Here is a 24,090-nt window from a genome sequence, read left to right on the forward strand (position 1 = left end):
TACGTTTTCTTATTCTTACCCCTACAGTGCGTAGACTGTACAACAAAGTAGTCGCTGTGCCCACACGAAGCACTGCGTACAGTATGTAATGCTGTTGTTTACATGTGAATTATAGTCCCGACTAAAATTCAGATTGTCAACAATAACATGGAATATAACAATATACTAGGCTGTGGTAATAAATTTAAGGGGATACATATCAACAAGATTTTGAGAGTGGAACAAGAAGAGGACAAACTACTACAAAAATACAAAATCACGGCTCTCTGACGTTTTCAGCACTAATCAAGGATAGTGCAATTTCTCTTTGAGCAACCTGTATCGACAGTTACGTCATTGGTCACATAATCGCTAATATTCCTCGTAGGGAATATCTAAACTGTGTTTGAGTTATTTTGCTTTCGTTCGACATGGCTTCAAAGCTCGACCAACTGATATGACAGCAAATGTAGAATATTGTGTCTATAAGTAAGTGGTTTGTTGACGTTGAGAGGAATACTGTTGATTCAGGAAACTGACAGCCAAACGCTGCAAGTATACACCTATATAAATAGATTATGCAAAGATTGACCTCATTCTTTGTTACAAAAAGAAAGGGTGGAAGTTTTATGAACTCTCGAGACAGCATGATTGATCTTCGATGCACAGAATTCTGGGATTTCTTTGCGAGGATGGAGGGTATGCGATTTTTGTCAAACCAAATATTGCACAGTAACAGTTAGATCTTAAACTGAAAGGTAAGACGTTGATTAAAAACAAGCGATTTTATGTGAAAATCATTTTTGAAGCCAATTCGATTTCAAACGGCGCCATCGAAGTGCGCTGTTGTATTTTGCATTAGTTCCCCACTGGTGTGACTGAACTCAGAATTAGCGTTCATTTGTATCATAAGTTAAATTACTCAAAACTGAACTGTCGTTTGGTTATTTGTATTTGCCCCCAGTTAACGCAGACTATGAAAAGCCCGCCAACTCCGCAGACGACACTTGGAGTTGTCTGCATGCAACGCATGTACTTGTATTATGATGAAGGTAAAAGTTGAAGGTTGGAATTTGTCAACCGTCAACATGACCATATCAAGTGTTGCCTCTTGGGAGTAGACATTGAACGCTCACCGTGTTCGGTTTTCTCAGTTGCGTTAGTTTTTCATCCGAAAACATTCTAGATCGAAGAGGGAATATATCATAAATAGAACAAAGATTTCCAGAATACTGTAATGTAAGTGAAGGGGTTTCAGTAAAATTTACAATGTACATCCATGGTCAGTGACATTGCCACGTCGACAGTGCGTGTTTAAAGAAAAAGAATATGTGAGGGTGCAAGTTCATTGGCTTACACAAACAAGGCCGACAGGACAAACAGACAATGAACAAGAACAATATGATCCCTAGAAACAGACCAGCGATGGAGAGAACATTAGAGAGAGACATAAGACATGAATCACGTGACATAGAGACAAGTGATACGCTCGTACTTTTATGAAATTGTTTATTGTGTAAAAAATAGATATTTCAAAAAAAGGAGTTTCATTAAAAATATCGTCCGGTGTAAGTCCAATCGTCCATTCATACACTCATTTCACCCATTTAATGTGCAACAATAAATAGATATTACGTCATCAATTCATAATTCTGAAAAAATTCAAAATTGTGTTCACAAATCACCGCGACTTCGTTAAGTTTTATGTTTCAACGTCAACACAAATTGATATGCAAATTAGATGTTAAAATATTCAGGTTCAGCAAAGGAAAAATTCCTCTATTCCTACGTCACAGGCTCAGTACTGCTAGAGTGCACGGTTTATAACCACAGAAAATTACTAAGACGGAAAAATCATGCCTTTGAAACATTTTGAATGCACAGACGAAGAAAATTCAGCAGGAAAGAGGGTAAATTCTATAAATGCAGCAAAAAATTGTAAATATATACAGAAAGCATCACTGTTTCCAGTTTATGCTGAAAGGTCGAATGATGTGTACGACTCAGTGAAATTGAAATTTTTGGTTTGGTTAAATCTGTCCTTTGCAAAGCACGACTCGCACAGACATTGTTCGTGATTGTGTGACCTGTCACAGAATTGTCCACAGCTACGCTGTCTCTTCACTGGTCTAACTTTAACGTCAATGTCATTGGCTGCGAAATCGCTGACATCCGAAAGCGAATCGGAGTCAAAGTACCCAGAATCCTCCAAATCCAGCTTCCTCTTCTGGTTGCGAAGTTCATTGTCACTGTCACTTGTGTAGATACTACTCTCCACATTGTCATCTTGGACAGACTCGAAATCAAATTCGCTGAGTTCCTCGCTATTGTACCCACTCTCGATGCTGTTCTCACGCTGCAGGCCATCGGGAACAACAGAGTCGGAGACACCTCTTGGTTTGATTGGTATTTTCGCAAACTCGGCGAACGGATTCATCTCCGGCATGTTCTCTGATGTGAGATGGTTGAGCGCCTCTCTCGGCTGCAGGAACCACTGCAGGCTCAGGTCAACGTCACTTCCGTCGAACTCCGGATCATTGGCGATATCAACCGCTTCTTGGACGACGTCGATAGAGTCGTATTCAGTTTGTGCATCAGAAAGGACAGCCTAGAATATGAGAACAATAACTTTATTTTAGCATTTGGTTGTCGGGGTATGTACATTTGTCATTGCAGACAGTAAAGTACAATAGCAGCAACACAGAATGGTGAGCGCTACATTTCACGGTTCAAATTGGATGTATTGTATAAATCAGAGCTGTCTGACATTGTAAAATTGTTCGCCTCCAGTCGGCCAATTTTCATTTACTTGTTAATGAAACGTTTCCTGTCGTGTTCTGACACGTAACTTATCACAAACAGAATGTTATCTGAACACTCGGGGTGATTTTCCTGCTGGGAAATTGGTACTCTTGTTTACCTGCAAATTATACTGCCCATATCTCTCGTCGCAGGAGGGCGCATCAAACCAGCCTTCTTCATAGCTGACGTCAAGCAGGCTCATGTACCCAGGTGATTGTCTGGTCATTGGTGGTTGATGACGATGCTGCCAGGCGCCCGTGGTTGGGTTGAAACGGTAGAGGGGTAGCAGCTTCCAGCCATTGGTCGCCAATTGGTCGACAGCTTCGAGTACGTACTCAATGACGTCATCGGGCATGAAGTATGGAAGGTTATTCTTGAAAATCCGGGTCTTAAAGCTTCCAGAGGCTCCTTGTTTTCTTTCTGTTTTCTGTCTTCATCCAGAACGCGGATGAACTCGTCAGCGATTTGTTCAGTTATGCCGAGCAAATCCTTTAATGAAACAAAAAAAAAGATCATTAAGTATAAGATATGCAGAACATCAATTCATTAGTTGATATTTTCTCAATGTACAAGCTGTTTCAACTTTTGATCCTTAAGTCGTCGCCCACTCGCTCTTTAGTGTTACAATGCTTCAAAGTTTGTGACAGGGAGACAAAAGCGACTTCACTGTGTTCGGCCTCGCTCTTTTGATTGCATGGGTTGGAACGATACCAACTCGGCAAAAATTACTTTCAGTAATTGCCTTCGTCCACTGCCTTGACGACTTGCAAATATAATCTCGACTCTCCTTTGATCTACAAGATCTCTGCAAATAACTTTACTTTATACTCACATGAGCGTATGGTCCGGCGCATGCGCAGCCTCCTCTTGCCTGGACACCGTACAGGTCGTTCAACAGCGTGCAGACGAAGTTATGATGCAGAAGTTTCCCGCTCTTTTCGTGCTTTACCAAAAACGAGAAGATAGGTAGTCTTCTTGGTCTTTTGTTTCCCAAGATGATTAGATTTTTGTTGTGTTGCCACTTGTTGAAAGCCCTCCGGCAGAGTTCTTCTTCCCTCGCTTCGATAACATCTGGACCAACAGCCTGCGAGAAAGTCAAGAAAATTATTTATAGTGAGGAGGAAAGCAGAAGCAAGTGGTAAGCGAGTAGTGGTACAATACGAGATCACCAAAGATAGCATTTTGTGCACATTTTCAAAAGTGTAATAAGTGAATATAAAGATTTTTTTCAAGTCGCTCTCAATCCCCCTTCAGTGCCCCTCCTCCTGCTGATAATCATAAGAGTAAACATTCTCTTAACGACCTCCATCATCATCATCATCATCATCATCATCATCATCATCATCATCATCAAATCTTTCATATAGCCATTCCGATTCTTACCTCTTTCAGTTGGAATGCCATGCCCGCCCTGATCGACTCTGTGATCGCCGGGGTGCCGCCTTCCTCTCGAGATTCAATATCTTTCAAATAGTAATGCTTCTCACGGGACACCTATAAGAACAAACACAACATCTCCATGAGACTCACGGCTCTGTTTTGATTTTCTGTGTTGTTTGTAAAAGTAATCAATCCCGCCACCATTTAAATACAATCGATGAACGCGTTTGAACTTTTTAGAGTAACGCTTCGTGAGTCATATGCGTGAGATGAATACTCACATTCTAGTAAATTATTTTGAAGTTCAAGAGATCACAGCAAAACAGAAACTGAAGATTTTTCGCCGTCCCTCGCAGTAAAGTCAGCGTCAGCTCTTGAGTTCTAAACTGCTGTATCAGTTGGCAAATTTGAAATATTTCCCGGTGGTCGTTTGAAGCATCTTAGCAGTGATTCACATGAGATTGAAAACCGTGTTGACAAGTGTGCTGCGAACATTTTTGTTGAACTTACGTAGGAGACAGTGCCGCCCCCAGCGGTTGCTGGCACCCTGTTCTTAAACAGCTTTCTCTTTGCAATCAGGAGGCCGGGCGTGCCAACACCACCAACAAATTTATGGCAGGACAAAAAGACCGCATCTTTTGAACAGTCCAAGCCACTGAAAAGGAAAAAAAAATATCAATGTTTAATGAGCTGTGTGGATGTTGGCATGACAACTTAAACTCGATATTCTGACTTTCCCTTTCTCTTTTGATTGGGAGAATGTTTGGGAACGTCCCGAACGAGGCTAGAATCACATGATAAGTGGTCGGTTATCGGACGAATGCCTTTTGTCGGACGATCCGTTTTGTTCTGGCAATAATTCTCAACAAGTGTGAGTCCAGATTGTCTGCGTTTGAACAAAACCGACACGCAACTTTCGAATCGCCGGTCGTTGTGGACTGTCCATTTATACTTACTCTTTACTTGCGGGATTCATGTCAATCTTGAGGTAGGGTCCGGCTGTAGCGTAGTCCCAGAATGACAGAGCACCATGCTTATGAAGGACCCCGGCAACTTTCTCTGTGTTGGTCAGTATTCCAGTCACGTTGGAGGCCGATGAAAAGACACCGATCATCAGTCCTGCGTTTTCCTTCTCCTTGACGAGTTGTGACTCCAGATGAGCCAGATCTACGGTGCCGACCATAGTCTCCCGGATGCGTATCACTTTCGCGCCGCTCTCCTTCCAAGGAAGAATATTGGAGTGATGTTCGAACGGACCAACAAACACGACCTGGGAATGGGAGCAGACGCGTGGACGATTAGCGACAGGGAACAAAATTATGTGACTGAGGCGCGTGTGAGTATACATACTTGAACTGAATGAAATGGTGTTCTGCACATGCGTGGTGCGTCTTTTCGGCTGTCAAACTTTGCTCATTGATATAAAACGCTAACTCACCGCAGTCTTTGCCCGTTCTTCAGTCAGTTGCATCACTTGATAAATTTTGTGGATGGCTCCGGTCGCTCCGCTACCGCAAAAGATGACCACGTCATCGCTTCCGGCATTCACGTTGTTTCTGATTATCTCTCTGTCGGCGAAAAGAAATATCAAGTTTGATTAAACCCGTGTTAGGGAAATAAGCTTACATGTCGCGTTAATCCGGACTCAAACTAGAGTAAAAACAATGAAAATGCAGCTGAAATGGATTGATCTGACAGAATTATAATTAAAAAAATATTCCTGCGGTATCTTTGCAACTTGAGGTACACTTACCTTGCATCGTGCCTAAATTTTGTCGTCTGCTTGGAAACCAGGGTTGTGGTGGTATGGGTATTTCCGTAATGGGGATAGACGTTCTTCATGACATAGTCTTCGATAAATTTCAGCGGCCTGACAAGGAAAGAAAGAGTTGAGGTCGTTACACACCATGAAGTCTGAAGAAAGCTTCGCTTCGACGCAATTCTGTGCACGCATCTAGAACAAAGTTCTTTTCCAAAGTCATGTCTCCCAACATTTTCATCACTTTCGATAAAACCCTTGCACAACTATCGTAAATGTTCCAAAAGGACAACATTTTCCATTTTCCAGTAAAAATCGTTGCAGTATAGGGGTACTCATGCAAATGACGTCTCATATCATTGCCCAAATATTTTGGCGCGAAATATTTATAGTCTGGCGGCGTACCATTGGACGGGACGATACAGTCGGCAGTGACAATTTCAATGCCATTGAAAGGCAGGGAAGCAATAATACTTGCTCTATTTGCCAGGTAGACTTGCTGAGACAATAAGTTTCAAGGAGGTCGCGCACTCTGTCTAGGATTTATTCAGATTTTTTTCAGGTACACCGTCACCCTTTTTGAGAGAAAACAATAATGTGACAACAGAAAAACGACAATAGTGTATTCTTACCTGCCAGATGCCGTGTAGTCACAGTAAATCACTGCAAGCAGAAAGAAAAGATGGAAAGTGGTTACCACTAAATATAGGTGTTCAGTTCGCAGCCAAGGCGAACTCGGCGTGGTGATACACTTATTGTTATGCAAAAAGTAACGAACGACTTTTCATCACATTCTCGGAGAAATTGCTCTCTGCAGAGGTTTTGCGATATTTCACAGAATTGTATTTCAAAAAGACTACAACTATCCAGATATCCAACTAATGTGCTTTTTTTGATCATTGGAAAGTTCTAACTCGAATACAAAGGCATTCTTAGATCGACATTTTAAGTATTTGCTGACATATCCCCTTCGTGCCACAGTACTTAAACTGAACTTTACTCCTTTGAACGGAAGGAACAAATGACAACCCGACACACAGTTCAGTAAACACTGTTAGATTTTTAAACTACTTAATTATAGGGAGAGTCAAACCGGTTCGTGCCCTGCGTCGATTAGTAAACGAGATTGCAGTCTGACAGTCAATACAACTTAAAGAGGGCGGGAAATTTTAACCTTGTACTAACTTTAACGATTGGATTTGGTCTGAACAATTAATTCGGTTTTATGTATTTTCAGAATTGTATTCAAATTAGAATTATAGTTGATGGGTGTTTGGGGACTCAGCGTAGTTTAACTTCGGGTGAGGGACATGCACGTTTAGCGTGGGCGTTTGTATGGATACAAACTTTTCCTCGTGCAGTCCACAAAAGAAACAGACTGCACACGAACTGGTCCAAGCAAAGCGTGTCGAACTTGTAAGGTTTGTGGAATGATCGTCTGGTGCGAACAATAGTACGTTTGAGAACTCCTAGACGAGTCTAAGCTCCGCCCTGATGTCACTCGGTCTAGCCGGTGTCTCGCGAAGACATGTGCCGCCGGTGAATTTCACAGTGACGGCTAGCAAGCCCTGCGACACCGAATCAGCTGTGCAAAATTACGGCCCTTTTCGGAGGATGAAATAATGCTGCAAGAGTCAAAGTACTCACCTTGGCGTTCACCAAATGGTCCATCGAAGGCAGCGTCGACGCCGATCACATTACTATCGATGTACTCGAGAAATTTCAGTCTTTCTTCCGTCACCAAATTGCAATATTCGTCGTCGCAATCGTACACGCCAGCATCGGTAACGCAACGGCTCTTCTCCATGTTTTTGAGCAAAGTGTTTTTTTGCGCGCAGCGAACTGTTCGTGGAGAGGCTGGAAAATATTTCAGAATATCTCTCAGTGGTAGGGCTGGGTTGCACTGCTGCGTGTCGGCTGGGTCACTCAGACACTCATGTGCGATTCTGGAGTAGGTCGCATGAATGAAAAATCTGAACTGCCCGGCCTGTATTAAATAGGCTATTCCCCGCATAGATAATTGGACGCAACCATTTCGCATTTTGTGAGCGCGGGGGTGTCCGCTTGCACCGATGCAGACGACCGGAAATGAAATGTCCTCAAGAAAGTGTCACAGCCTTATACTTCTGCCGCGTGAAAACTTTTGAAGGACAAACATTTCGCGGGGAGGCGCGTAAATATGACTAAAACCCACCCCAAAGCGAAGTTTGATACAGGAGACGTCAAGATCCCGTGTGATTTTTTGGTTCGGCCCGTGATTTGGGGATGAATTATTATCAAAATTTACGTCAGAAAGGCGCTGGAAAGGGGCATGTTTGTGATTGGTTTAGAGCACGGTAAACAGGGCAGCGGGTGCCTTTGACAGGGTCCGTGCTTATAGTGATTAGTCAATGGACTTTGTAGCTGTACTTGCCTCCGAGCCATTCTCTTGCACCCAGTATATGTTCTGCTTGAGTGCCCGTATTGTGGGCTGTTTTTCATTCATCCGCGCATCGTTCCTTCTTCAGCAAAAAGTACACCGGCCAAACTTTCGCCCCAGACCAGCCAAAAAAAAAAGCCCGCTACCAGCTAAAGCCAGCACTCGCGTCATTCGGCCCATAGTGGCCGGCATCGAGATAAACCGCGCGTACGTCATGTCGCAAATCTACGCTTAGAAAAAATATGATCCCAAAAATTGCCCGAGTGGCACACGCACTGCTTCGAGAAATCGGTCATTTAAACGCCATTGAGAATCCCACACGCAAACAAAACCCCATTCCCCGAAGTCGAGTCTCTCGAACGTCAGTAACGCGATAGTCGACGCTCGCTGACAACTTTTCAAACAACTCCACTTTCATCAAAACACAGTAAATTGACGTATAGCAAGGCTCTCAGGAACAAAACTATAATTTGTAATGTATATCTTTCTTATACCCCTTTTCTCTGTCTCTTAAGTACAGTTTCTCACGCTACCCCCAAAAAGCAGCTTTTGGTGTTCAGCCGTTTTGTGTCTCAGCTTTATTACACTGAAGTCGGGACTGTCTGAGTGAGACCCGAACGAGCCGTGCGTTCTAGTGCTATCCCGTTCAAAATGACACACATTCGTTCAGTTGAACTAGGATATCACGTTACAGTCGTTTACTTGGATGGGAAATACTGCAAATATCAAAAGTTACAGAAAGGTCCCCAACGAAACTAGCACTCTGTGGTAGGTTAACCTTTCCAGCTGAAAATCGTGGCGTGCTTTTTGTCAATCAATCGTACTGTTTTGATGATGTACTTTTGGATTTGTAACAGTTTCTCGTTGACCACTTCGTGTTCCTGACACGCGCGAAAATTCGGCTATGCTCACGCTCATAGTCTTGCTCTCTTACCACCTCAAACGATATATCGCTCCGCCGACACTCTCCAACATCTAATAATTCAGAACCATAAAGATTTATGCGATCTATTCGCTACGTTTGTTTAAAACGCTGACAGTTTAGTCTTGATGATGGTGTTGTGAGAAAACTCTGCTAAGAAACGCCCTTGTCGAATAAAAAAAATTGGTTGATTTTCAGATCAGGGGTTGACCGAAAGAGAATATTTCTGACGAAAAGTTTTAAAGGTCCTTTGGTTGTAACTTTTACTGTCTTTTAAGTATTTAACTTTTATTGGTAAAATGAAGTTTCTTGTTTTGCTCCAAAAAAATATCCATAAATCAAAAGGCCTTGTGCCCAACTTGTCAACACGGCCAGTGTGCGTGTCTGTGTGTCGGTGTGTATGTGTCCGTGAGTGTGTGCACACTGTCCAATCACAAACGAACTTCAGTCCGTACTAAAATTGAATCATCATCAATAAGACTGTCTATTGAAAACAGTGCGGTTTGATAACATGACGAATACAAGCTAATGCCATTTGATTTCACAAAATAATCGTTGACAATATTGTAAAAAAAATATCAACGGAGTCAAAATATCTTTGACGTGCAGTGGCCTTTAATGAGATCCGGTGGGAGCCCCTGAGAAATGAAGATTTCTTTCACCACTGAGATGATATTTCTTAGAGAATGATGGGAATATTTGAAAATGAATAGACATCCAAACAGTATATTCTCTCTTTATTGACGGGATGACATGCTCTCCTGTACTTTGATGCTGTTGATATGAAGTAACACATGGTAGACTTAACAGTGACGTTGCCAAGATTACTAGACAAGACCCGGATTTGGGGCTCAGTGGCATGTTGTTTTGATCATCCTCTGCCAGCGAGAGTAAACAATAGCCTATTGTTTATGCAGACAACAGAGACCACATAACAATAGATTGTTTTCAACTCCCCTATTGTTCACTTACTTCCGATTGGCCATTGTCGCGTGTGATGTAACCAGCTATATCCCCATGGCCGTCTGCTGAGGGTCGCTGGAAAACCTGCCGAGACATGCCGGCGAGTGTCAATCAAAATCCGACTTGAGACGCAGGACCCTGCGATTTTGTCGGAAGGTGCTGAGGAGCCGAGATTTCAAAGGAGGCGGTTAATTTACGCTGACTATTTTCGGAAATAATAAACTAAAGCGGGCCGAAAAATGTTTTAGAGATACCGAAAGACCACAACAACAAATGTATCCCCCATCATAAATATGTCAAACCTTTACCCATGCGATCTCCCAACGGTTCCAATAGACTAAACCCCCCCCCCCCACCCGGAACACACTATTCTTGCACAGGTAGCGAGGAAAACATCCGACACGCAAGGACGACAGACATTCTTGAGACCCAAGAAACAAATAAGAGCGGTATTTTTGTTTGATTACTTCAGTCAATGTTTTCATATCGTTGGCGTTGACTTTTGGTCTTTTTATAGACCATCAGGTGTGATTGCTACTGATAAGAAAGAGACGACAATTTTAGTGAAAGTAAGCCCTCTTCGCAGACTGTCCAAGGACATTGTCCGTCACGTCTTCTAAGCCTTCTTCAAGCTCCATTAGCTGTCATTTTTGATTTACTTTCCAGTGTTTCTCTTTTTGTAAAGTTTCTTGTTCAACTTTCCCTTGTCGTGTCGAATACCTAGTATTCCACTTTGTCTACACCGCCTGCATGTGTACAATGTGCACTGTTGACTACTGTATTTAGGTTTAACTGGAACACGCTGGCCAACAATGAAATCGTATATTGGACATATTAAGGTAGAACGCGCCTTTGGAACAGATATTCGGACTCATATTTCTACAATTATTTTCTGATATGGGGGCTTATTTCAAAGTTCTTGGAGAAAGAAAAACTTTACCGTCTTAGTTTTACCGTCTTAGTTTTTCGAAAATCCAAAATTTATTTTTACCCCATAGAGTTATATACAACACTGGGATGGCGGCCATTTTGAATTTCAAATATCGCTAAATGTTGGGTAATTTGTTTCACCAGTTCCAAACTTTGCACGGTGGCCCCTGATTTTTATTGTTGATTTGGTGAGAGAATGGTTGAAAGTTTTCATTTAGGAAAGTTTGAGCAAAAGTTTGTTTTTAACTTTCGAGGCGCGAGTCTTCCAATAGTTTATATTATGAAAATGTTCTTGTTTTTACAGAACAAAGATAGTGAAAATATCAAAAGTTGCCGCTGTTATTTCAGTTAAAAGTTATTGTTGCAGTTATTGGCGCTTTGGTGGTACCGCGCATCTCCTACTACGCCGATGAGAACTGTGAACGAAGACTTGTGTCTACATTAACAATGCATCTTCCACGCGTAGACACCCTCACATATCTGCCCCGTTCTGTTCCGACCGTTTTATGTCCTCGATAAAAACGATGACTTGATTTGAAAATCGATAAACAATTCATTTATCTCCCGTTTCATCTTGAAATGTTTAATACAGAAATAAAGCCGATGAGCCATGATAATATTTACTTTAGCTCGAGACGTTCGTCAGAAGTTCGATGTCTGTTTAGAAAACTGATCGTAGGAGACCATGACACGAATCAAATGTCGGCCATTTTGGTTAGGGTGATGAGCGTTTCCCACGTATTGAGTAACAGGCGCTTATTGTATGTGACTAGATGATACAGTTGTCGGTGGAAACTATCTTCTCGGGTTATGAAATTGAAGTCAGAGAGAAAGAGAACGAAAAGGAACGTGTATTGTCCTTAAACTGGGTCACTTTTCCCAATACCTTTTACTACAGTTTTTCTTCATTGATATCTGTCGTATTTGTTAGCGTGATATCAAAATTTGATTATAAAGTTTAAATCGTCTCGTTCAGAAATAATGCCTGTTTTGAAAAAAATGTTTCAAATTAAAGCAACGTGCATTTTTCATCGGATAAAGGCGTTTAGGCGCATTATTCAGCGGTTTTGCGACCCAGCACGTGTCGTTTTTACATAATCACCCTCATGTTCCAGGGTTCCTCCGAATTAATTACGCGGTGGTACGATGTTCTATTAGCACCCCTGGACGGGCAGACGGGATAATTGATGCCCAATAAATGAACAGTGAAAAAGAGGTACAAAAAGAATGAAGGAAAAATTTGCATTTGCGTCATTCTGTCACTGAGCTGTAGAAAAACGAATCGCAATATTGTGTAAGAGGTTTTGTAACTGTCGGTCTCGGTATGCGCAATGTATTCGGTTTATTGTGTAACCTTAGAGGCTCGTCTTATCAACATTGACTTAATCCATTAAATGAGAGTTTAAAGCTCACTAATTAAGGTGTCTTTATGTTTGTATTCTTATTTCCATTTGAATACGTACATCTGAATTATAAAGCTGGGCTTTAGAGGTCCCGCTGACCTTCATAAAGTTAGGTGGAGGAAAAGCCTAAAAGTCAGTTACGATCTTAGCCCGTATTTGAACAAATATCGCGAAATCTTGACGGCGAAGAGAGGTTTTTTTCTTGTCCAATAATCTGCTTGCACCTGCCCTGCATTAAAAATAAAAATAACGGAATAGCGAAATCTTGCCAAGTCCGAATTCTGTGTCAAATCTGAGTTCAAAGATTCTCAGATTGAAATTTTTTTCTGTGTTTCCGGAGATGCGAGTTGACATGTCTCGTGCAAATAACACGATCGGAACTAATTTGGGATAATTGGATTTTCATATTTTGCAAATTTCTCAAAAGTGTTAGGTGCCGTGTAGCTGAATGTTGCAATATCGCAAAGTACTCATAAAAACAAGCGTGTAATATAAAAAGAAAAGCAGATGCGATAACATTTGTAGATTAAATCGATTTTACTTAGCCATCCAGTTATCCTAAATTAGTTCCAATCGTGTTAAATGGAAAATTGTTGACTTGAAATATCATACTGCCTCTTATTTGTATGTAGAAACACACAGAGAGACAGCAAAGATAGTATCTAATAGTGTGTGCTTTCTTACAATAATGAAGAAAATGCGGATATTTTAGCCAAGAAAAATATCTCACAGTATTTATGATCAAGATAGTTTATTCTCCAATATATTAGCGATGTTAGTGGTCACTTGTAGGAGTCAGATGGCATTACGTAATGAACTGCTTACGAAAATAATGCTCGCAGCGTTGTATGCTGCAGCTGTAGGCGATACCACCATAGAGTTTGTCCGAATTCTGTGTCAAATGTAAGTTCAAAGATTCTCAGATTGGGGAATTTTTTCCGTGTTAGATAGAAGACGGAATCAAAACTTAACGGTCTGTAACGAGATTAAACGATGCAAACCATCACGGTAGGTGAAGGCAGAGATGAGAGGGTGTCAATTTTCGTTTGTTTTCAGCATTAAAGAGATGTCCTGGTTATGGTGACGTCTAGGCTTTGTCTATCTTGTCTCCCATCAATGCTTTTTTCTGTCTCTACCTCCCTCTGTCCGCGTCTATCTGCCCGTGCACATCTGTCCCTGTCAGCAAGTCTCTGTCTGTCTGTCTGTCTGTCTGTCTGTCTGTCTGTCTGTCTGTCTCTCTGTCTCTCTGTCTGTCTGTCTGTCTGTCTGTCTGTCTGTCTGTCTGTCTGTCGCTCTGTCTGTCTGTCTGTCTGTCTGTCTGTCTGTCTGTCACTCTATCTCCCTGTTGCTCTGTCCTTGTCTGTCTGTCTGTCTGTCTGTCTGTCTGTCTGTCTGTCTGTCTGTCTGTCTGTCTGTCTGTCTGTCTGTCTAAATTGTTTTGTTTTGTTAAGTGTAATGATGTTCTCTAACTTTGCATCCGTGACTTGCGTCCTGGTTTATCAACGTTATCAAAAACGTTGTGCTTCTTTTCATAAATCCTGAATATAGACACCATGAATTCATTAAACAAGAATTATTTTCTGACTGTATGCTGGTTGTGTGGACATAGTTTTTACGCTTGGGGTTTTTGAAGTTTTTGGCGTCTTATTTTTGTGAAAACCAATGGTTTTGATTTCCCCACAGTGTTAACATAGACTTTTTTGAAAATAAATTATGGGTAAATTTTAAGTAGTTTGTGTCTGAAATGCTAATATTGCACTGTGAATGCGATGCCATGCGATGCCATGCATCAAGGAGTACGATGTTGTAAACTTTTTATTTCATTTTCCTTGTCTTTTTCCACACATCAAAGATGTGCATTTATGATAATTATAATATCGAGTATGAAAAATATTACACATAGTTTATTAATTTCCTGACTTATTCCGGGATATTAATTCAATACGTATTTATTTATACGCTACGTTTGTATATTTAGTTTGTTAATCTCGATTGCGGAGCTTTTGGTTACCTTGAACTTGACAGGAAAACCATACACTTATCTCAAGGAAGGACATGTAATACTGGTTTGTAAAGAGTTACATGACAGTCAGTGTGTTGTTATAACTACTAGTATTTATCCGGGCAAATACGTGTATTGTGTTGCTTCCCTTTCATATGCGAGCTTCAGATCGTTACGGATGTCACAAATCACGACTCTATGTATCATCGCGACATTCATGTCATGGTCTGCCATTCTGTTCGCCATCCCTGAACTTGTAATTGACCTCCACCTTCTCAATAGCCAGCCAAAGCAAACAGGAAAGTATATAGGGTCCTGACGTCACAGCGCAGTGTAGCGTGTTTTCTTCGCTGGAAGCCCTATTTATAGTCGCTTCACGGTTGGCGAAACCCTTCTCCGATAAACGACAGTAACTTTACAGGGATTTCTTTGACGGGAAGGGACTCAACAAAAGACGTTCACGCATGTACCCTGACCTCAGGTCACCTGCGACTAAGAAGTAGCCCATTACACTACGTCACAGCGCGCTCTTAACTGGCAAACATACTGTTTTCTTCTTATTCATCGAATGAGCACACAGTAGCTTTATAGCTGGCAGAAGTGTGTCCGATATACGTCATAACCCAGTTACGACATATGGTCCCTAATAGATCTTTGGATACTTTTATTCCGGGAAGTAAACAACACGTGAACAGTGCGATATGTTGAACATCAAGAAGCTTCCTCGAAAAAAACAACACTGAGCAAAGAAAAACATGTTTATGTGCGGAAACCAAGTCAAAATAAACATGTTTTGAACATTTTGCCGATATGTTGGTTCCTCATGTTGAATGTTCGTTCCTTATGTTTTGTTCGGAAGGCTTCCGAAATCAGCCGAGAATAAAACACGGCAAGATTTGCATGAAAACGGCAGTCTCACCTGTATCAGGGTGGAAATCTTGGATATCGCTAAAATCGCACCGGGAAATTCAAAACTTGATACTGTGCTTAAAAGAGTCGGTCGGAATATGTGAACGCGGTCGTTTATAAAAACTGCTTTATAAAACAACGAATACAACTCCAAAACGGAGGTATTATGTTAACATTTTGAATACGTGCCACCAAATGATTTTTCTAAACAGTAAAATAATCACCGTCATACGCCATTTTTATAAAACCTCTGTATCAACCTTATACACATTGCAGGTGACTCTTACAGGTAGAACCACTTTATCACTCTAAAATCGTCGTAAGATGCCACCCTTGAAGTCGCATTTTTCCGGTTTTAATACTTAATTGTATATTTCATGTGGGCAAAGTTCACCCTTTCATACAAGGCTGTCAAACAGCCCAGAAGTACAAATGCGAAGATTTTAAACATGGCGACATAATCTCGCTTCAAAGTTCAGTCCTACGTCAAGACAGCAATATTGCATTTTACTTTTGTACGCTGTGTTACAAGATATATCGTTATATCGTTAGATTTGTATTTTATAATTGGCGGACGTGATTATGATCCAAAACGTCACACTCTTCTCGTATCAGGCCAAAGTAACTTAAGTTTTGAAGGTTTTCACTAAAAAAACACAACGAATTCGAAAGGACTTTACCGTGCAGCTTTTCTGCCCACAAATCTTTCGCTCACAAATTTTTTAGAGTGTATACTGAAAACGCCTGCATGCTTGCAGAATGTCATATTGTACACTGCAAACTATGGGGGTTAAGAAGAGGTTTTCTGTGTGTTTTTAAACCCGCATACCTTTCAAAATTTTCAATGAGCGCAAACAACGACTGAATTTAATTATTATTCCCTTTTGACATAGTACACTCCTTTAAACGTCCATTTTGCGTCGACTCCGGAATAAGACATCATTTACCTGCATTTCTTCAAAGAATGAAAAATATAAAATACGGAGAAATCTGAAATTTAACTTTGTATGCTCAAGCGTTAAGACGCTGTTCTTATTCTTATAGCTGACATCGAAATTTACTGATGGAATGAGAGGAGAGATATGGGCCGAAAATTTTTCGTCACTCGGTAACCGAACTTAAACAGTCAGTCCCATGCCTATTGCAGTATTTCACGTCCATGTGGAAAACTAAGGATTTTACGGCAGTTTACCAACTCTATGGATATTGTCCGTCCGTTTTGCAGTTTATGCATTTCAATCCAATCTTCATAATTATTCAGAAAGGTTACCTATCACATTCTGTCATATTATTTTCATCGTAATTATAATAGTTGCCCTCTTATCGCGCTTAAAACTACTAGAAACTACTAGAAAACGGATTTTGAAAAATGAATTGACTAAATGTATGAATTTTTCCAGTCTCTCAGTGGTGTTCTCTGCAGTATCAACTTGCGACATTTGTGAAGAAAACCAAAGTTTGTCGTTCAGTTAGAAAGAGGGAATTCAGAAAAATAAAACAAGATTTAAGTTTTCGTACAAAAGAATAGTTTTTACAGAAGGTATTCGCTTTTAGGTGATTTTTGTGTAACAGTCTAGTCTGTTAAAATAGCACTATAATAATCGTACAAGGCTTCTTTAACAGGTATCCTGGCATGCCTTTCCGTATACAGTGAAAGTCTCTATTGAGCAGATAGTTCCGATGAACATAATAGAGCAAGAGAAAATTCGAATGCAGCTATTGGCACACAGGAAACGTTATTTGAAATTGCAATTACACATGCTTGTTAATTTAATCAGGAATTTCACTCGCGATTCTATATGAGCTGCGCGCCACTCAAAACCGTATGACGTACATCGGGGTTTTCCCCATTGTTGGGCAGACAGGAGAGGTCCTAAAGACCTTACAATGCAACCCACCGCAGCTTCCTCCCCGCACTCGTGGGGCGAACACCCGAAGATCGCGACGGAAAATAAGCTGGAACCCCAGGTATCCGTGATTGGCACCCCATCAATGCACACGCCCGGCACGCCGCTGAATGCACTCACCCGGTCTTCGCAAAGAAAAGCCTTTGAAACATGTCAACGTCTTTTGTTGGTCGTCTCCACACACCGCGCGATCGGCCACATCCGTCGATGAACCTATACTGGTTCTTATATCACGGAGACAAATAACGCTATTCTATCTCTGAATAAACTGCAAATAAAAGGCCGGTAACGCATAGGAAGGCATTCATGCAGAGGGAGGTTCTCCTTTTTTGCCTTAAATTAGGAAAAATACACACTTGTTAAACCACCTCTAGAAGAAAACACAGCTGCCCTGTTCGTGAATTCGCTAATTTCCCTGCCCAACGACTCCACTGTAACTGCACATTGTCCCGTAAAAAAACAATCACACGAGAAACAGATAGAGTAGATATTTACCGCCTGCCGTCAAACGGATATTATTCTTGATTCATCGGCCTTTAAACGAATAAAAGAAACTGACACGCCTAGGACCCGCAATTCAAAATAAGAGGAAACTAATGAAAACTTGAAGGAAAATTTAGTTTTAAAAGAATTAAATGGTTTTTACAAATATAAATCACACTGCCATGGCCGCCCAAAGATTTATCGATGTATTTACTTTCCTTTTGAAGGTGACCGGAAAAATATTTCCGCTTTATGATTTAGTTGACCTAATATTTGAAGACACAATTTCAACAAAATTACAGAGAAAGTATTCTGTAAGTAAATATTAATCGTCGCTGTTGGATCAAACGGTTTTTCTGGGTCGATGTAGGTGTATAATGGTTTCTTTCTCTCTCATCAATGGACGTTTTGCAATATCATAAAAAACAACGAGTTTGGAAAATCATCTTTCCTGTTTACAAGTACGAAAAACTCTCCCGCCGACGGATTCGCCCTTTCCTGTTTGTTTCAGTGTATCGGAAGGGCTCGGCAAAAGTCGTCAGCCCAGCTACGGCGGAAGCCCGAACGCGATGCGCGCCATGAACTGGTAGGCCGTCACGCGCTGATTCGTCGAGCTAAATTGTTAGCGTCCCGTGGTCACGTGTTGGCAATTGCAAGGAGTTCAATTATTGTGTTAGTGTGTGTGGTCTTTTGACGGTAGCGTACTAGCACTCTACACATTACTTTATACTCAATATATCTCAGTGGATGCTACTGGTCATTCCAAACGTAGAAAAGTACCGCGAATCTTGGTACAAATATCAAATTAAACTTTATTTCTTAATGCTGGCACACCGAGAAACCGAAATTGGATGACACTTTGCCTGAATTTGTCAAAAAAAATTTGCAGCCTCTGCAGTGATTTTAAGGTAATAGAACGTCAATTTGCCGCGTAATTTGCCGCGTCAACTGCAGGCTATTTTTGAACAGCTTCCCATCCAGGCAGAAGAGCTTCGCGACAGACAAAGAGACAGACAGGTACGAAGATAGGGATGCGGATAAACAGACAGACAGATAGAGGTGAAGACAGACAGGCGGAGACGCATGCTAACAGCAAGACAGAGAAATAGATGCAGGGAGAAACGGGGCGAGACAGAATGGCAAACAAAGGTACCCGGGGATACAGACAAGCATTGCCAAGAGGAACAGATAATACACTCTGTATGGCAATTGGAGATTTTAAATTCAACCGACAGAAGAGACTATAAAAGACGGGTTTGACATCAAGTAGATAAACGCAACGTGCCTCCGAATCTTTGGCAGATTTTTTTCGCGTAGACTGTGGTGTCGTCTGCTGGATGGATGACTTGAAATTATGACAAAGTAGTGACTTATAGAAGTCATATCAACCGCATCACAGGAACTGCGAACTTAACAACCACACAAACAGACAAAAATACCAAAAGTGAGTGCGTGTCATATCGGATTTCGACAGTATCTTGAGGAATCAGAAAGAGCGACAAAAAGAAACAACTTTTGTCATGCAAGCCAGAAAAGCTAGCAGCTTTGAATAGGCAAAGCCACTCAATCAGAGACTGTGTAACACGGCCCACCTGCTCCTCGTCTTTGAGTTGAGATTGTTCACCTAATTTCTGTAAGCCCTAATTTGTCACAATCACCATTCCGCGCATGCCGTGCCGCCATTCTTTCGGGCCTGAGCACTGAGTTCTGCCATCCGAACTCCGCCAACCACGCTAATGTATTGACACATGTGATTATCTCATCTGGTCACATTCCGCTGACCGACATTTTGTCTTCCCCCAAAAAAAACCCAAGCGCCAATATAATTCGTTTCCAAAGCAACGCCACGAGTCCCGCAAAGTCCATAATGAACAATTTTCACCGTAGTCTCTGACTGTTTCAGCAATATATAAGAAGTAAGTATCGAAGTACTTTTAATAAAAAGTTTTTATTAGGTCGTTTCGGGTGCTGAAAATATAGGTTTTGCCCACCGCTGACAAGAATATTTTATCGTCAAAGGCTCGGAGACCACACACCGAAATTTTCTGAGGTTCATATGAACAAAGTCTCATTCTATTTGACTTTCTAAGTTTCGACGCCAGTCTGAAAGCATGTCATTTTTGCTGCTATTTGATTGGGTGGCGGAATTCCAAAGCGACACTCTGACAACTCCAGTCGCTTGTACGTTCCATTGTACGGTTCCCTTCACAATTCCAAGATTTGTATAGGGAACTCCAAAATGGTAGATTAGAATAACACTGTGCTATCATCGAATTTCCACAGATTGCATTCATATCAATGCGGGAGGCTGACGGGCAGCGGTGACTGACGTAAAAACTCTCCAATTTCTCAGCCACACGTCCCGACTCAAATCAAAGAAACGTTACTTCATAAAATTCCAACTCATAACCAAACGACACTGCGGTTTATTTGTACTGTAACTAGAGACCCCAACGCGCAGCCGCAGATGCAAGGATGAAGTCTGGGGCAGTAGTCGCTTAACCTACTTTTGTTATTGCAACGCTTCAGCATTTTTGAATCAATTACAAATGTTTTGGAGTAAATTCATGTCAATTACAACTTGAGGTCGCTCCTGTTTACTGCTCATTTTCACTAAAAGCGGATTTTTCTCTCGCGTTCCATAATTACAATTCATTACAAAAAAAATCGAGGGAGACGCGAATTGAATTTGAATAACCCAGTGTTGGTTGGGAGCCACGGGCCGCCAGTGGCATCCCACACACAATAGAGGAGTGTTCAGAAAGTATGCAATCGTGACCCTTTGCCGCTGAGGTCAACCCCCCAGCGAGGTGGGTCAGTCCTCCGACAGCTTTTTACAAAACGGCCTAAGTTTCTAAAATACCTACCCGAGTGACGAGCCACCAGACCAAAGACAAAACGTAAAAAGAGATCAACGTGGAAAAATAAACACTAGAATTTGATTTTTTATATTTCTGAAGCTTTCCATGAACTGTATGTGAACCACGCTATCAACACCGCAACGAAAGCCTCGTACAAAGTGTTCGACATTTGTCGGCTATTTTGCATCGTGCCCACCGATCGCAGCTTCAAATATGCAAACCGCAAAATGCGGTTTAGTATGTCAACCGAGCGGACTTTTTTCCCACGGAACGGCAGCTCTGCCGATGAATGTTCACGTTGAAGTACTCAGTGTACAGCAATGCTCTTGGTGCATGTAGAGTTTTGCCATGCGGTGTAGTTACAAACGCGAGAATGAACTTGAAGTTAAGTACAACACGCGTGTCCACTGCGTCGTGTAAGCTTAGACCTCATCGACTTCACCACTCCATTATAAAATTGTTCTCAGTTCAACTGATAAGTACAATTACAGCAATATCAGATTAGGATGGCATCGTAATATCTAGCTCAGAAATGTCTTGATTTGATGAAATGGTGAAAAAATTAATAACAGGTCGAAAAAGTTCAAATTCAGGCCTCAATATTCAACCATCGCATGGCATTAAGTTGAAATTTATCATGTTGCAACTTTTGGACGAAGCGGAGCTTTCCAAACGTGCAAGATTATACACTTATAACTGCAGGGGTGGTTTAACTATAAGGTGCTGCATATTTTTGTCGCTTTGTAAAATATTTCGTATATATTTATTTATTTATTTTTTAGGGTTTTGACGTCATTCCAGTAGCTTGGTTTACCGTCATCGGTTCATCATTTTAACGACGCGGTTTCACGTTTCGTGTCGGCGCGATGCATCAAAACGCACCGTAGTAAAATCGCATTTTAGATGCAATAAAACGGCTTTTAATCGACGTGGCGGTCCGATAGTCAGGGACGAGCCAGTTTCAAGACAGTGGGTAAAACAGGATGTTGTATCTCACATGTTTTATTCACTTCCCCCCATTTTCACACATTGCCGTGGCTTCCGACAAACGTTTTTGCTCGAGTCTTTTGAGCTTGTCCCGATCAGGTCACCATTCAGGTCACGTGACCAGCCCGCCTCCCCTCAACATCGTTGGATACGGTACACTTTCAACTCCCTTTTCCGCCTGGTGTCCCCAGCGCCGGAGTTCATCTCAGCGTTGGTGGACGCGTCATCCCAATCCAAACACACTCGCCTTAACCTTCGCAGCGAGAAAACAAATATGTCACCGCTGAGCGGTTCTATTCCTGGGACCAAAATACATTAATCTGCTTACTGCGAGTGGATTCCAAAAAAAGACCCGGCCATTGTGCGTTCAGTTGAAAAACAGAGAAATCGCAGCTCCACGGTAATGGGTGTTTACAGAACTACAACCGTGTTTGTAAGGAGAGTTCACAATGACCTGGTGGGGCTTTTCCAGTTTGTTGCCGTCTGTCACAAATTGTTATACACTCACCAGCTCGGATGAGGAATGTTTCAAAAAATACGATGTAAACACGCTTGATTTACATTGTCCCCCGAGTTGACGTCATCGCGGGTCACGTGACAGCGAATGAAGGGTCCCCCTCGGCTTGCATCACCCAAACTCGTAAAAGTAAAAGTAAAAGGGACGTGTGTATTTAAATATTGCCGTGGTCACGTGAGAGGAGCGTGCTCGCTGATCCATGATGATTGGCCCTGACCCAGGCCTTAGTCAATCACGGCTTAACAAATGACATTTTCCGGTGTTTTTCTATGATACTATAATGTTTATATTACAATCTGCCTCGGATGTGGAGCGAGAAATAGAATTGGCTTTAGTATGATCTGTAGCGAGGCAGTGCGGAAGCTGTTTCCGCCTGACATTTTCATTCTTTAACCTCTTCAGTTCCGAAAACCCTTTATCACAAATTGCCCTGCAAGTTGAGTGAATGGGGCGCTCTTGTGCGCTCACGGGCTGGTTTATGAGCCTGGACCTTGAGGAAACGGTAATTACACGCTAGTCTGATTAAAAAGTGCCGATATGGGAGCTGTGTCCATACGGAAAAAATAATTTTGAAGTACTTTCACATAAAAATATTCTACAGCATTACTTATAACGGCCGTAGCCTAGAAAACTCTGGTAAGGTAACATTTTGAAACAGGCGATTGATATCTCTGACGGTGTTCTCAAGCTATTTTTGTTTTTGTTTGTTGATGTTTTGTTTGTTATTGTGTTTGTGAAAGAGCCGTGCAACCAGATTACCATATTTTCACCCTAAACTATTCGCGAGAGGAGCAACCAGTGGCATAGTCAATGCGATGTGATGTGTGTTAAAGCAAGACTGAATGAAACTGGGTTCTCCCAAGGACATTTTACAATTCAACCTTTATTTTGGCGACATTTTCGCAAGTGTATGCTATCAAATACGCGCCAATACCAGTGGATTACTTTTATGAGAAAGAGCGACCCAACTCTTCACCTGGTCATCAAGCCCACCTCCTCCCATGGTGGTTGCTCGAAATCAGGTGTACTGGTGATTGTGTAGTGGTGTTGAAAAATGCACAACTAGTTATCGTCATCTCAGGCTAACCATAACACTTTTAACACGTACACTACGAAGATAAAATGAATAACCATTAAAAACCCGACCGGATTAAATTTACCGTCAACTCATTCATTACCTGTGAGAAAAAGTATCGATTTTTTTTCCAATAATACTTGACCCAATGCCACGTGACGCACTATATCCACGAAAACACTGCTAATTTTAATTGTTAAAGGTTAAATCTTCACAGCGGTGGAATCCGGAAGCCAAAGAGTTGAACACATTCGTTATGTGCGAAAGAAATATAGCTTTCGCCTGACGTTAGATTTACTTTGGAAAGTGCAGTCGATGAAAATATCGAACTTTCGTTTATTGCTTGGGGGCTGTGCGACTGCGCACAGCGTTACAGTAGCTTAACTTATACAGTCCGGAGTAAACTCACTGGATCGACATGACGGCTATTTAAAGATGCGTTCACGTGGAGACACATTTAACAGAGACAGCAAAGGCAGCTATACTGACAGACATACCGACAAGAAGGGCTGCAGCAACGTTGACAGAGGGGGAGGGACAAGACTTACTCACAGACAGACAGGGACGCATACAGGACAGCACACATAACAGCACAAGGTCAGGGAGACACTAATGACATTCGAACAGACAGAAAGGTCTTCATACCGACAGACAGACACGCCTGCCACCAGACAGACAGACAGACATCCAGACATGCAGAATTACAATTATTCAAACAGACCTGTGGACAGACAAGGGGACAAAAACAAAACGGAACTGGCGATAAGCGAGTAGATACCAAACGAACAGATA

The 24,090-nt window shown here is 41.7% G+C and overlaps 1 protein-coding gene across 1 annotated transcript; it reads right to left on the bottom strand.

Annotated features, from left to right (window-relative positions):
* Nucleotides 1–1,471: 1,471 nt before the first annotated feature.
* On the bottom strand, nucleotides 1,472–7,895 carry LOC139128121 (probable cysteine desulfurase). Its single transcript, XM_070693960.1, has 10 exons — nucleotides 7,568–7,895; nucleotides 6,553–6,583; nucleotides 5,915–6,031; nucleotides 5,600–5,729; nucleotides 5,118–5,431; nucleotides 4,672–4,816; nucleotides 4,165–4,275; nucleotides 3,614–3,865; nucleotides 2,900–3,270; nucleotides 1,472–2,587 (listed from the first exon to the last, which is right to left on the bottom strand). The coding sequence occupies exons 1-9, from the start codon at nucleotides 7,725–7,727 to the stop codon at nucleotides 3,004–3,006; spliced, it is 1,527 nt and encodes a 508-aa protein (XP_070550061.1). The 5' UTR covers nucleotides 7,728–7,895; the 3' UTR covers nucleotides 1,472–2,587; nucleotides 2,900–3,003.
* Between the last annotated feature and the right edge of the window lie 16,195 nt (nucleotides 7,896–24,090).

Source organism: Ptychodera flava, unplaced genomic scaffold (genome assembly GCF_041260155.1).
Source record: "Ptychodera flava strain L36383 unplaced genomic scaffold, AS_Pfla_20210202 Scaffold_44__1_contigs__length_1314385_pilon, whole genome shotgun sequence".
In the NCBI taxonomy this organism is placed as follows: Eukaryota; Metazoa; Hemichordata; class Enteropneusta; family Ptychoderidae; genus Ptychodera; species Ptychodera flava.